The sequence below is a fragment of the Daphnia pulex genome, chromosome 10, assembly GCF_021134715.1.
Source record: "Daphnia pulex isolate KAP4 chromosome 10, ASM2113471v1".
Taxonomy (NCBI): domain Eukaryota; kingdom Metazoa; phylum Arthropoda; class Branchiopoda; order Diplostraca; family Daphniidae; genus Daphnia; species Daphnia pulex.
Window position 1 is genome coordinate 15,789,411 of NC_060026.1, and position 13,992 is coordinate 15,803,402.

The 13,992-nt window shown below is 40.6% G+C and overlaps 1 protein-coding gene across 4 annotated transcripts; it reads right to left on the bottom strand.

The window, feature by feature from the left end:
• Positions 1-230: 230 nt before the first annotated feature.
• LOC124205675 (rab5 GDP/GTP exchange factor-like) lies at positions 231-12,677 on the bottom strand. Of its 4 annotated transcripts, XM_046603141.1 has the most exons (10): positions 8,353-12,677; positions 3,369-3,420; positions 2,944-3,156; positions 2,456-2,880; positions 2,172-2,399; positions 1,803-2,106; positions 1,673-1,730; positions 1,467-1,598; positions 1,295-1,405; positions 231-1,220 (listed from the first exon to the last, which is right to left on the bottom strand). In XM_046603141.1, exons 3-10 carry the CDS (start codon positions 3,153-3,155, stop codon positions 735-737), a joined length of 1,956 nt encoding a protein of 651 aa, XP_046459097.1. In that variant the 5' UTR covers position 3,156; positions 3,369-3,420; positions 8,353-12,677; the 3' UTR covers positions 231-734. The 4 variants fall into 4 exon arrangements, with proteins under 4 accessions (XP_046459097.1, XP_046459100.1, XP_046459099.1 ...); XM_046603144.1 differs by lacking the exon at positions 8,353-12,677 and having other exon boundaries at positions 3,369-3,753; XM_046603143.1 differs by lacking the exons at positions 3,369-3,420; positions 8,353-12,677 and adding an exon at positions 3,221-3,358 and having other exon boundaries at positions 2,944-3,159.
• Positions 12,678-13,992: the final 1,315 nt, after the last annotated feature.

A 13,992-nucleotide genomic window follows, 5' to 3' on the forward strand; every position in this document is an offset into this window, starting at 1 on the left:
AAATCGTGAATCAATTCTTTACCATAAATTCACCAGCGACAGCAGGTGTTTCCCCGAAGACCGATCGCGTTCCTCACTGTCAGTTCCTAGACGAAATTGAGTTAATTTGCAAAACAAAAACAACAATTAAATTGTCTAAAAAAGAAAATACGCCAACACCATTACCTGCGAGAATTCCCAGTAGACTGGCTCTCCACCCCACGTACAAATCAATAGAAAATTGCAATGTATACACGAGTAAAATTCTATTGAATCTCTTTCACGATGTTCACATTGCCCACAGACATTCATCCTGCAAGACGAATCATGCAAAAGAATCATCCGCAATCCCAACAGTTTCACTGTTTTCGCTTTGAACTGGAAAAATACTCAAACGACTCTTTGGAAAACAAAGATAATTATTTGCGGATGACCAAGGGCAGAGGAATAGCATTGAGATAAGAGAGACTAGAATAGGAAGAGAAGGGGAGAAAAATGTGTTTGTTAAAAACGTTAGCAGTCATCGCGTTTCACTCTAATGCTGCCCGGGAAATATTATGGAAAAAAGCACATCATGCAAATTCGTTAAGGTGATTTAAATTACACAATAGAGTTGAACTCGCAAAGGGTAACGGGATATTACATTCCCTGTCTAGTAGTTGTTCTTTTTCAATTGTTTTTTGTTTGTTATTTTCATTTCGATTGGGAAAAACGAAATCAAATCATTAAAACAAAAACTATTGAGGTGGGAGTTTTTAGTTGGAGGGAGGGAGTTGTTGGCCAGTGGGTGAAATGTTTTCGCAAGGAATACACGGAATGATCCGGCCTTGAACGGTCAGAGAAAGTGAACTAAACGGGTCGTCGTCTGTAGTCGTCTCCAGCAGCAGAGTGTTTGGCTCTCCAGAGGACGAGCAACTTATCGACAGTTCATTAAGAGCCAGCAGATCAAGTTCCTGGATCGATCCGTCCAGTAGATTGTCGGTGGCCGCCACCCTGCGTCCCACGGGTGCAGCTGCGGCTACGTCCGGCACGAGATGCTCCAAATTGGATGATATCGAATCCACCAAGGGCGGAAGGGCAGACTCTGCGCTGATTTTATGCGGAAGCAACGGAGGAGGCAGCAGCTTGAGAGTATCACTCTCATTGGGCTGCACCTCATCAGGTTTGATTGGAGCTCGTTTGCCCCGAATCTGGACGGGAAACTGTTGCAAACACTCCACCACTTCCTTGCCCACACATTCCTGAATGACGAAGAGAAGAAGAAACGATAACGAACGTAAAAGTAGTGACAACAAAAGTATGAGGGTCATTTTACGTTGAAGATTTCCATGTCGCTTTTCAGCTCGAGGATTTGCTGCTGGAGGTTTGTCTGCTTGTGTTTCAGCTCCGACAGGGTCGACATGTTTTGGTACATGAGACGTAAACCCTGAAAATATAAAACGAGAAATGATTGCAATTCTTTAAAAACAACCGAAATGTAAATATACCTCCGACACCATCACACCGGCTTGAAGCGACGCAAATGGAATGGACTTGCCACTCATGTAACGGTCAAATTCCTCGCTCGACAATCCCAACGAATCGCTCGTCAAGTTTTCTAAAAAAGAAACGGCACAACACTGGCCAGAGAGAAAACAAAAGAACCAACGTCGTTACTCGCACATAATTAAGGTGAAAATGATTATGCAAATACCAAGTTGGTGAAGTAGTATCCACCCTCGCCCTGGAGCAATCGACCAGGGGCCGCAAATCTAAATGGAAATTACCCAACGTCAAATAGCGGCAACAACAAAAAAAAGTCATAACTATTATTATTATAATACCTCGTGATGAAATTGAGATTGGAATGAATGCGTGGTGGATTGGCACGCAACACTACGTAAATGAGCGCCGGCAGGAAATCATCGGCACTCACTGGGTGCGAACTGTAAACAGTTGGCTCTACCGCATCACCTTCGGTCATTTCTTTCGTCTGACCTTCGCCGGATTCTTCTTCCGCACGAGTTCGTGATTGATCGGCATTTGAATTGTGGGACAATCCCAACATTTCAAACACCAACTTGCTACAATTTATAATCGATGCCAGCTTGTCCTGAGGTGCTCTCTGGCCGTCCATTTCAATGAGATCTAAATTTATAGAGGTATTTTAGGTATTTTAGATGAACCGAGACGTAATGTATGACGGAACGTACGCGTGATGGCCTTCTCGAGGATATCTCGAACTTTAGAATCAAGTTCGTTGATTCGACAGTCGAGAAGTGGGGCCGAAATCCAATTCAAACTACGGATACGTTTCTGAACGGCCAAATCACGTTCTTCGTCATCGCAGGTGTGAGGGCAAAACAATTTTTTGTACAACAGTCGAGTCAGGTAACGTTCACTGTGATCTAACAAGGATTCCATCGAGCTGTTGGTCATGTCTGTAGAAAAAAAGATGTTTCAAGTGATGAAAATGATGAAAATATGTTAAGATTACCCAAGAAACCTGAATGAGTTTTCAGCTTTTCGTCAAAGACTTGATAAATGTTGTGAACCCTGTCAGATATCTCCAAAGGAGTGAGGACCCCAGATGATACTAGACCGTCCAGTTTTTGGGCTTGCATTCTCAAGAAACTGTAGGCGTGATGGGCAGCGTTTTGTGGTAGTGTTTGCAGAAATTGATCCAATTCTATAATGGCTGAATGGGATTCCGGACTGAGGGCTCTCTTGTCTTTTGATTTCGGGCTCCCCAAACCCTTGGTGGGTGTCTTCCTGAAGAGTGACTTGACGGCTGTTGTCCTCATCTCTTGATTATGCCTCTTTTTCTCTTCAAACCTGGAAAATCCATGGCGGGGAAGTGTCGAAGAATGGCTCTCTGGTTTGTTGAAGAATGTGCTTGCATCACTCTGCGATCTCTCAACTCTGCAATTGACAAAAATGCTGTTACATCCCGGAAAAGAATTTTAAATTGGTTCGACAACATACTTGCGCCCAAGAGAACTTGACGGTGAGGGGACAAAAGCCGCCTGATGCTGCTGCCTTTGCAGGAAATACTCTTTGTAGCACTTTGAGCAGTAGCCTTGCCACGCGATATTCCCAAAAAACCCACAACCAGTTTTACATATTAAATCAGACTGAGGAATGTGAAGTTTAGGGCCATGTCCTGAACGAGACGAGCGACTCCCTCCCGACTCCATTCTACTTGAGACGGAAATAATGACGTTATTATCCAAAGCAAAAAATCAAGTCTGAAATCACATACTTTGTTGTCTGTGACTAATAAAGAAGGACGAAAATTATGCAAGCATGAGAGTATGTTGACGTTTTTAATACAGAAAGGAGAGTAACATAAAAGGGGGGACCAAAAAATTAGTCTTTTTTCTGGTTTTAATTTTGAAGCATCTACTCACCCGTAACGCGTCGCTCGTTTCTCCTAGCTCGGTTTGTATTAGCTCGTTAACTCTGTAAAAAAAAAAGTCTCGGGAATTTTATTATTCATAAACACGGTCAAAACAGACACACAACAGAAGGGTAAGGAAAAAAGATCTGGAAGTTGTTCAAAACAAGCCGAGCGACGGAATGAGATGGCGTCGTTTTTTCACCCAGAAATCCCCATTCCAATTAGTCTTGTCAAAAATGTTGCCGTAGTCGATATATAATTTATTAAAAAAAGCAGATATTGAAATCGCACAAAATGTTGGTTGATTTATGTGAAAAAATTGGTCGCCACAACCAGACAATGTAATATCGAAAGAAAATGTGTGGCTTCTTTACTTCCATATTGTTTTTGGTGCTACCGGTTCTACCCGGAAAGGAAAAGTTTGTGTCTAATTTTGGTTGTTTTATTTGACATGCAGCGAGCATTCCGCTGTGTAAAGATATTCCCCCTGAACCATCACGTGCGTCGAATCAGTTTGCTATTTCACGAGTTGGTTAAGGTTATTCTACTAGCGCGTCTGGAAAGAGTTTATTTTCTCACAATTTCGAGTATATTGTGTGCATGATGCTTTCCAGGTTTTTCCTGTTTTCAAAAATACAATTTTCTGGTTTCTTTTAAAACCCTCCTACCAACCCCAAAGAATGAATCAATTATTATAAATCAGAAGTGGAATTTTCGTTCGTATACTATGCTCGACAGGAAAACACGAGGTCGAGAGAGAAAGGAGCTCTGCTGCTGGTTTGAGGATATGCCAAGTCGTCCGGATGCCATTCCACTGTCAACTGCCACATCTCATAGCTTCTTTCTCTATGACGTCTAGAGCTGCGCCTATGTAACCTCCTCGGCAGAGACATGATTTGCTTCCTCATTAATCCGTCAGGAATCCCTTTTTCTCTCTCTCGAAATAGAAAAAAAGGAAATTACCGTAAAGTGGATGAAGAATGCTTAGTGCTGTGCCCAGCGAAGATCCCGCCCCAGATGATTGCACTACACACACACATATAGCCCTGGACTATCAGGTATAATTTAATGCCATCTTCCATTTCGATAGAGAAAAATGTCTACATCTTTCCAAGTCTGAATTGAATGTTGCACCAAAGTTTACGAGGCAACTTTTATTTTCCAGTGTGAGAACGGCCTGGGGGCTTCGTTCCATTAAAGAAAAGTCGTTGCGTTCGTTCGGTACTGAGCTTCTCTTTTCGTCGTGGCCAATCGTCCGGCAAACGTGAATTGATGGTTTTTCCCCCATTTTCTTTTTCAGCCTCAACCAGCGACTATAAAACTTTTTCTTTTTTTTTTTATTCCTTTCGGATCTGGGGGGAACCGATCATTTGCATGGCGGATGATGATCGCCGATTGAAAACGACATCATCATCCATAACAGTAATCCTCCTCCCCCCTCCGGCAACTATTTCTTTTAGCCCGCGAAAATTTGAAAAGAATAAATCTATGACGACGATTTTTATTCTGATACTATTTGCATTTATACGCCGGAATGATCGATCTGACTGACATGATGGAAGAAATCAATAAGTCGCTAATAATAAAAGATGTTCGTTAAATAACATTTGATTACGATGTGATGAGAACAGCAGTGGACGGAAACGCAATGGGTCTAGCTGCTGCCAAAATGGCTGTCGTCCAAGAAACTATACACAGACATCGTCACACAAGATTGTTGGTTGGTTGTGTTCCCCCTCTAGTTCGATTGTGTTTTGTTTATTGCCCCGGAGGCACTCATCCGCCGAGACAAAAAAAAAAGGTATACCCCCCAAGAAAAAAATTGTATCACATTGGATTTGATGACATCAACCTATACTATAAAATAGTCTGACGAATATATTTATTGTATATCATATACAAATGGCCGATGGATGGGAGGGAGGGAGTATCGCGCAGATGGGAGTAAACACCCCCCACTTAGAGAGGGACCGACGGTAGCAGCGGCTGCGGAAGAATTATGAGCTGCTGGATGTTATGTGGAGCCGACATGTTATGATCTTTCTCTCTCTTTTCCCCCCTATCGGCTTCTCTTTTTATAGTGAAAAGAGGGCGAACCCCTAACGCCATCATCCTTCACTTGCAGCACCCGCACACACACACAAGCATCCGGATGGATCGAAAATCATTTTCTTCTTTTTTTTTTCAAAGAATAACTTTTAAGTATGATATCGGTCGGGAAACAGTCCCGCCCGCTCTTTAGTATCAAATTTTTATTGTCCAAATAAAAATGGTAAAACTATTAAAAATAGGAGGCCTATAAAATAGCAAAAATCTATAATTGAAGTTGTGTTAAATTAAAACGAAAAAGAAAATTGGCAAATCAACAAAAGACGTCAAGAGTTGTTGTTTTTGCGTGCGTAAGCGGAACGGTGGGCGGAGTTATTGGACAAGTGGACGAGCCAAAAAAGTGTAAAAACCCACAAGACGAAATTGATGGATGGAATGAGTGGGAGAATAAGAGCACAAGGGCCATGGATAGATGATTGTGTGTTTAGTTTGATGTCACTTAAACTCGTACTATATAATATCGTCAAATCAAAAATTCAAGAAAAAGTGGAAAATGAGCCTGAACGATATTCTGTCAAAACATTTTTTCGGTTTTTCTTCCTTACTGTACGTCAAAGCTGCTGGGCTGCGGTCGGGTTGGTCTCTGGCACGTTTTGGGTTGGGGGGAAGCGGACCTGGACTTGTGTGTGTTTTATAAATAAATCTAGTAACTATACATCTTGTTATTCCACCTTGCAACACACAAGTGGAACGAAACAGCAGCAGCAGCAGCCCCTCGGCGTGCATTCTTTTTTAAATGTGGTGGCATTCCGCCCTTCTTCTTTTTAAAAGGTCGGGAATGTTTTTCCCCTTCAAGAAAAATAACATCCCCTTCCTTCTTCTCCTGCACACACACTTCAATGTGTCAAACTATCGCCATCCTTATCACTCATTTTCTATTTTGGCTCTCTCTCTCGCCATCCGGCCGCTGGATGGATATCTATTTCGCCTCCGATTTTTGTGTTACGTGTGTAGAAAACTTTGATTCATTTCGTGGTATAATCATGTTTCCGGTATAGTGTACAACTCCTTCGTATATGACGGATCATTCACCGTCTCAGATGTTTGTTTTTACACACATCCATCCGGAAGCGGACAACAACAACAACAAAAAGTGGAGAGGGGGGACTCTTTGAGCCAAAACATCTTTTCGCCTCATTTGTTTTCATTAGCGGAAGAGACTGACAGACAATCCCTCCTGGTGGTGTAAAAATCACCGATCCCCCACCCCTCCCTGTACACACATCCGAGATGATCAACGACCGTCAATCGCTGACACATCACTACACACATCCAGCATCCATTGTCCTGCCAGCTACTCTCTCCCACTCAATATACTCTAATGCACGATACACTGGTATACATACTATACCAATTTTAAATGTAACAATACTCAAAGGGGTTCAGGATCGGATTCTGATTTTCCTGCAATCGATCCAGCAGCTCCAGCAGTCGCTCTGTCTGTGTATAATCGAATCAAGACACACATCGATCAGCTCTTTCTTCTTCTTTTAAGGCCTTCTATGGTAAAAATGTTTCCGTCGTCACGGGTTTGATTGATTTCAACCCCCCGGGCCGGTTTTTGTCGATTCGTCCATCAGCCGGAAAAAAGAAAGTCACAACTTGTAATTGAATAACAATAAAAAAAACTGAAATTGAATCCCTAAATTGAGATTATTTCTGCTCATGTGGGCAACCGCCTTATCTGACTAGAAGGGGGGAGTTTGATTATAGACAGCAAACAGGAGGGATCAATTCTATACGCCCATTGATAGACAACCCTCTCTCTGCTCGTTGACTATATAACTGAATTCATCAGGATTTGCAGGCCAGCTGCCACATCCGCCGATGATATTCAATTCCTCCTTCCCCCCATGATATTAGGCAAAGCCAATCTGCCTTCATTAGGTTTCTAACCAGCAGCAGCAGCAGTGGGATCGCTTTAACTTTTACAACGAGTGTCGAGGGAGTCTGTGTGGTTAACTGGTAGAAGAGAGTAGGAGGGTGGCACACTGAGCGATTGGCACCTCGCCCAAGGGTTTTTGTGCACTACACACATCCCATCGATAAATCCACATCATCATGCAGCCAAGAGTCAAAGGAACACAGGATCGTCCTACTGTGCCAGGGGGTACTACATTAAGTGTATAGACGTCTATCTGTTTGGGGGGAGAAAAAAGAAGTTGGCCATCGACTAGAAAAGAGAATGGCCCCTGTGCTGACATCAGCAGCACAGAACCGATAGAAAAGAATCGAGTCTTTATGGGGGATCCTCCTCCTCCTGCTGGATGTGGGTGGATGGAACTTGAAGAGGGAGGAGGAGGTTGTCTGTCTTTTGATGCCCATTCTTCTTCTTCTTCCCCCACTCGCAGCACTTTTTGGACTCGATCCAACCTGACCTTATCTTCTTTTTAACCCCGAGACTCGACTTCAACTTGAACATTTTTCTATCGGTTCATCATTGCGCAGCGCACAATAGACTCGTTTTTCCCCCTCAAAACTTGTTCAACTCTTTACATTCGATTTTATTTATACATGTACCTGCTGGGGAGATTAACAAATGTACAGAAGAAAAAAAGAAGAAGAAAAGTTGTTCAATCGACAAGAAAGAGCTGCTGGATATACTAGACTGTCTAGTATACAAATGGAAATGTTGGATATGTATGTATGTAAAGAGATAAAAGTATAGTGAACGCACAGTTGTGTGGTCTTACACGCTCCACTGATCCGGAAGTTGCACAGATATAGTCGACAAAAGAATCTTTTTTCTCTCTCTTTTATAGAACGAAATATTCATGTTTTCTAGGATATAGATTGCGTCATAGATAAATATAGAGTTGACACACAGCTCACTCAATTATTATTGGAAATGATTAAGAATTTAATAGATATAAAAAGATACTTACACGTTGCACGGTTTCCCGGTACAGATTTATCGGCAGGTTTATTCGGGGTTCCGGTCTTTTAACTTACCGACACAAAATACAATAAAAACCAGAAAGTTGTCCACCGGGAGAGCACGGTCGTAAATAAATCCCACGGGAATCGACTTACTTATTCACCCCCACCATCAAACGTTCTAAGCACATCCGAAACTTGTCACCCACACACGTGTAAACACCCCTGGAAAAATCACGAAACAAAAACTGTTCCACTCGATGAATTATGAAAAGTTAAAAAGAGGTGTCGGACCCTGTGTTGTGACGACACTAAACGTCTAGAAAGAAATGGTGGACAAAAACAAAAGGTGCTTATTGCTGTCAATTTTATTGCCCATTCATTTTCAACAAACGGCATGGAGGAGGAAGGGAGGAGGAAACAGAAAAAAAAAATTAATTTGACCACCAAACAGAAAAACAAAAAAATGTGGGAGGAAAAAGGCAAAAGGTTCAAAGAAAAAAAAAATTCAAATTTTTTGTAAATTTCAAAAACATTTTTTTTTTGGCAAACTGAAAAAATGAAAATTAATTTTTTTTTTTTTTTTTAATTTTTTGCATCTTGAAAAATCGTTGGGGGCTGAGGGAGGGGAGAGAGGTGGGTGGTAATAAAGATACACCCAAACAAATGTTATGTCATCATCATCATCATCATCAAATCGTGTTTTTTAACAAATGTGAAACACACACACACACACACACTCACAAAAACAAACAAACAAACAAACGCACACAAACATTTTGTCAAATTAAAAATGTTTTGGGATGAAAAATCCTGAGGTTATACAGGGGGTGGGGGAAAAGGGGAGGGGGTGGGAGTTTTTTTCGTATTATTTTTTTTTTCGCGATTCGGTTCAGGAGATTGTGTGTTTTGTTGTAGTTGTCGTGTCAGTTGGTGGTGGCATATTATTATTATGTAGGGCAAGAATTCATGCAAATGAGCCCCACCCCCTCCCACACCTTGGCGGCTCCATTTGAAAGAGACACAATAAAACAATTTTGAAAGGGGGGAGAGATATGGGAGGAGGAGGTGGAAAATATTGAAAAGTGGCAAAATGGGCGAAAAAATTTCAACACGAGAAACAATTGATCAACAATTTTCAACCGTTTTGGGGGGAGAGAGAGAGATAATGATAATGGGAGGAGAAAGAGAAAAACAGAATGGTTATGTCATCAAATTGAATGCATTATTGCCATTGAAGAAAGGTAAATTAAAAAGAAAACACATTTGGAGGAGGAGAATAGCTACCGGCCGCAAATTTCCAACTACTTTTTTTTTGTAATCAATTTATAAAAAAAAAATCGTCTCGACGCACACATAAAAGAATCAAAAACCCTTCCACCCTTTGAAACAAATTAAATTTAAAAGTCGAAAAAAAACACAATTTGGCAAATGAAAATGTCAGAATATGAAGAAAAAAGGGCCGAGGGGTATTTGATTGGTTATGTGTGTTTCATCGTTTTAAAATTCGTATATTTTCATCCAATCGATATTCATTTTTCCTGTGTCATTAATCGGTGATTTAATTTTTTTATTTTATTTTTCATTTGACTTGATGCGGCCACACTAAACGCAAAGGTTCATCTAACGAAAGAGCGTGAGAGAGAGAGAGAGTGAGAAGAGTGGAGAGAGAGGGGAAGAAAATAATCCAAAAAATATAATTCCCTTTTTTTTAGTGTTAACTCATTCACACACACGCGTGTCTTCTTGACGAGATCGACGATTTTTTAAAAAATTGAAATTGATAAAATGGCGCGAAAAAAAATTTCAAATTTCCTGATGAAAAATTTCAAAAATAAAAAAAAGGCGGTGTGGGGGATAACAATTTAAAAAAAAAAAGAATCTTTTGATATCGACGCCACATATTCCCCCGAAAAATAATTAAAAGACTAAAAAACTAAACTTTTTTGTAATCTCGAAATAAAAATTTTGTTATTTTGCATAGCTCGTAATTCACTTTAAAAACTCTCTTTCTTAATTTCCCTCTCTCTCTCTCTGCGCTGAATAATTAAGTTCTCACCCCAAATGAATAAAATGTATCAAAAATTCATATCAAATGAATTGCTGAGAGATGATTTAAATTTTTTGTGTTTGGCGCGAGTCATCGAAAAAATTTTAAACTTTTTTTTTTGTTCAGGCTGTAAATGAATTTGGTGGTGGGGGAGATAAAAACACAAAAATTGGGTTGAATAAAAAAATGATTTTTTTTTGTTTTGTTTTCGTAAAATTCTCTGTGTCCTCTGTGTCTACTACTCTGCTCTACAGCGAGAAACGGCTACCAACAACATCCTAACGGGCTCTCAAAAAAAGATTTCATTAACATTTTTCTCGGTTGGGTCTTTTTATTTATTTTAAAATCGATTTTTTGGCTAAAAACATTTTTAAATTTTTTTTTTTCCTGTTTGATCTCTCGGGAGGAGCCAAAAAACGAAAAAAAAAAAAGTTATTTATTTCTGGTTAATTTCTGTGTAAGTTTTTAAAAAAGTTTCTCTGCTTTTTACTTCCACGGGTTTTCTTTCCCTTTATTTCCGCTTCCATTTTTCAAATTTCCCGCCACCGTCCGTCCCTCCTACAAAAAGTTGAAACGTAAAAAAATGCGCGTGTGTCGTTGTATATCCGTTTAGTTTTGATTGAAACAAACGAGTTGAGGAGTAAAAATCTTTTCATTTTTGTTGGAACCCCACCAGGAGGTGACGGAGAAAAAGGCGGAAGGCGGATAAAATAAGAGCAAACAAAACCTCGTAGACTACTATTACTGTTTTTACTCAACTCTAGCTGCTAGTTTTTACTAGAGAGAAGGCGTTGGTTCCGCCTATCACAGTCGGTAGTAAACGTCACGTGACCTTTGTGACACACCTGAAAAAACAACATTTTTCTTCTTTCTTTCCGTCTCGTCGTCGTCGTCGCCGCCAAGAGAATTTCATTTTGTTTACAAGAGGAAGGAATTTTCAAACAAAAATGATCGGCTGAGTTTTTTGACAAAAAAATTGGCACTACCGAAACAAATTAAAAAAAAAAAAAAAAAATTTTACTAAAATTTTTGGGGGAGGGAAAACCACACCTTTTGTCGTTCCAGCTAAATTTTAATTATTATTATTACTCGATTTATTGATTTTAGCTGCCGTTTTTTTCTTCTGATTCTTTTCTTTCGCAATTTTTTTTTGGCTGTGTTGTGTGTGTGTGTGTGGATTATTCATTCGAATCGGCCGAGTCTATCGGAGCGATTCAATTGGAGAATATTTTGGGATCAAGGCCGAAAAAGGAATAAAGAAAACATCTGATTACGTGATACAAATTGGGCGGGGGGGAATATAACAGAAACAATTTGGGAAATAATCCAAAAAAAAGATTGGAGAGGGAAAATCAACACACGATCAGAGAAATTGAACAGGTAAATGACACACACATACACACACGAACACGATGGGATTTTTTTTTTTAGTTCAGTTTAAATTTGTGGGAGCAGCAAATATTATATAATATGGCCATTGTCAAAGAGGCCCCAAAAAATTCCAAATAGATAATTTTTTTGGGATTTTTCTTTTCCTCTTTTTTTGTTGTTGTCGATAATTGAGTATGGATCAAATTTTTACACGAAATAAATTCCCTCCCTTTTTTCGGTAAATAGTCGAAAAAAAAATGTCCAATAATAAATGTTTTTCAGGGGGTAGGGGGTGGGTATTATCTAAATAAAGACTACGTAAAGATTAAGTTGTGTAAGTTTGTCTACCGTCATCGACTACGAGCTGCGCGCCAAATTCGAAAAAAATAATTTCAAAAAAATGTTTTTTCAATTTCGCCTCTACCATTTTTTTGTTTGTTTTTTTCGCTACGACTACGAAGAGGAAAAAGTCAAGAAGAAGGAGAGAAACTACCGTGTCATTTGCGGAGGAGGAGGATATTTGTCAAAATAGCGAAAAAATTAATTCGAGAGTTAACAAGGGAAATTGGAGAGATCGCTTGTTATCCTTTCCGTCTTATCCACAAGTTTCAGATAAGATTAGAAAAATAATCAAAAAATGGTATATGTGTGTGTGTGTGTGGCTTTCTGGTGAGGAGGGTTATAACATTGGCAAATAAACGGAGGGGGTGTAACAAAAAAAAATGTTTTTTCCGACCTTATTTTTTAAATTTCCTTTTTCGTTTTGTAATTTTTGTTGAAAGTTGTGTCTGCAATTTCTTCTTCCTTCTTTCGCTTCCTCAGACGAATCCCATTTCTTTATCTTTTTATTTGTGACGCAATCTCTTGTCCGGCCGTCATCCGGGGCGATTCTCCTGGCCGTTCATCGTCTTTGTTGTTAATGGTAGCCGTTGGTGTAGTGGGTCGGAATCAGGGTACCCTGCGTGAATGAATTTGACAACAACTCCAATTAAAAAAGGGAGAATAAATTAAATGTCCAGCGTCTCTCGCCTTGCAGCATCAACTTTAAAAACATCGACTAAACACAATTGAGTGAGAGAAACAATCAACGATCGATGATCGAGAAGAAATCGACCAGCCCCCTGTGCGCTCAAACAAAACCCAAAAAATAAAAAAACCTTTTTTTTAGTCTCCCAAACAAAAACGAAGATAGGGGGGACGGATCCTGGCCAGCTTTAGAGATTATACGACGTCGGCGACGTTGGCGGAAGAAGAAGAAGAAGCTTGACCGGATCAATGACCCGAAAACGATATAGAGGCGAAAGAACGAAGGAATAGAAAGGACAAAAGAGATAAAAATAAAAAGAAACTAGTCATCCGACTGGAAGAGAAGGAAGGAAAAAAGGTCCAGTGCCTTTGGCTACATAATAGACGGCCCAGAGAGAAGAGAAGGAGGGGCGATATCTATTCAGAATTTCTTTTTAGCCCGTGAGCCGAGTCCGATTTGATTAGCGATAATCCATTCCGTCATTCGATCCATCGTCCTTCCCTTTTTTTTCTCTTCCTGGATGCCTTGCACACATATCATTTCTTCCTTCCCCTTTTCTCCTTCCATCCGCTCGACTTTCGAGCCGCTCGAGCGTGAACCAATCCGCACAGCCATCCACCTCCCCCCTATCCTTTACCCCTGCGTGCGTGTGTGTGTGCTGATCAGGCAAAAGACTATTCAACCGACCCCCTCATCCACCCACGTCGCCCCTTTTGTTCTCTCTGTCGACTGGATCGATCCCGCCCGGCAATGTCCATCCATCCAAAACCTTGGGAAATTCGGGACAGAAAAAATGTTTTTTGGGGTTTTATAGTGGGACTCACCCTGGCGAGGGCCGTCTGATGTGATCCGGCGGCTGCAGCGGCGGCTGCAACGGCCGCCGCCGTGTATCCGGGCAGCGATCCGTCGTAAAGTCCGCCGTCGCCGGCCGGTCCTGGCGAAGCGTTGGGGTTGTGATGGCCGCCGTGACCGTGGCCGCCGAGTCCAGCGGCCAGCGAAGGCGGGAAAGAGCGGCCGCCCACTTGCGACTGCTGGACGTAACTCTGCGGGTAACTGCTAATCATCGCTGTAATTCACCCAAAATAAAACAAATTAAATTCACAAATCAATTTAGAAAAATAAATAAACTGAAATAAAAATTAAACAAATTATTTGTCTAAATAGTTCAGACTTAATCGACATTTAAAAATTATTTAAGAG

Excerpts from the sequence above, each read along its gene's own strand:
- LOC124205675 (XM_046603141.1), bottom strand. The coding sequence starts at position 3,155 with ATGGAGTCGGGAGGGAGTCGCTCGTCTCGTTCAGGACATGGCCCTAAA. Across the intron at positions 2,881-2,943 it reads TCAAGTTCTCTTGGGCGCAA|AGTTGAGAGATCGCAGAGTG; the intron begins GTATGTTGTCGA and ends TGTCAATTGCAG. Across the intron at positions 1,599-1,672 it reads GATACTACTTCACCAACTTG|TGTTGTGCCGTTTCTTTTTT; the intron begins GTATTTGCATAA and ends CTCTCTGGCCAG.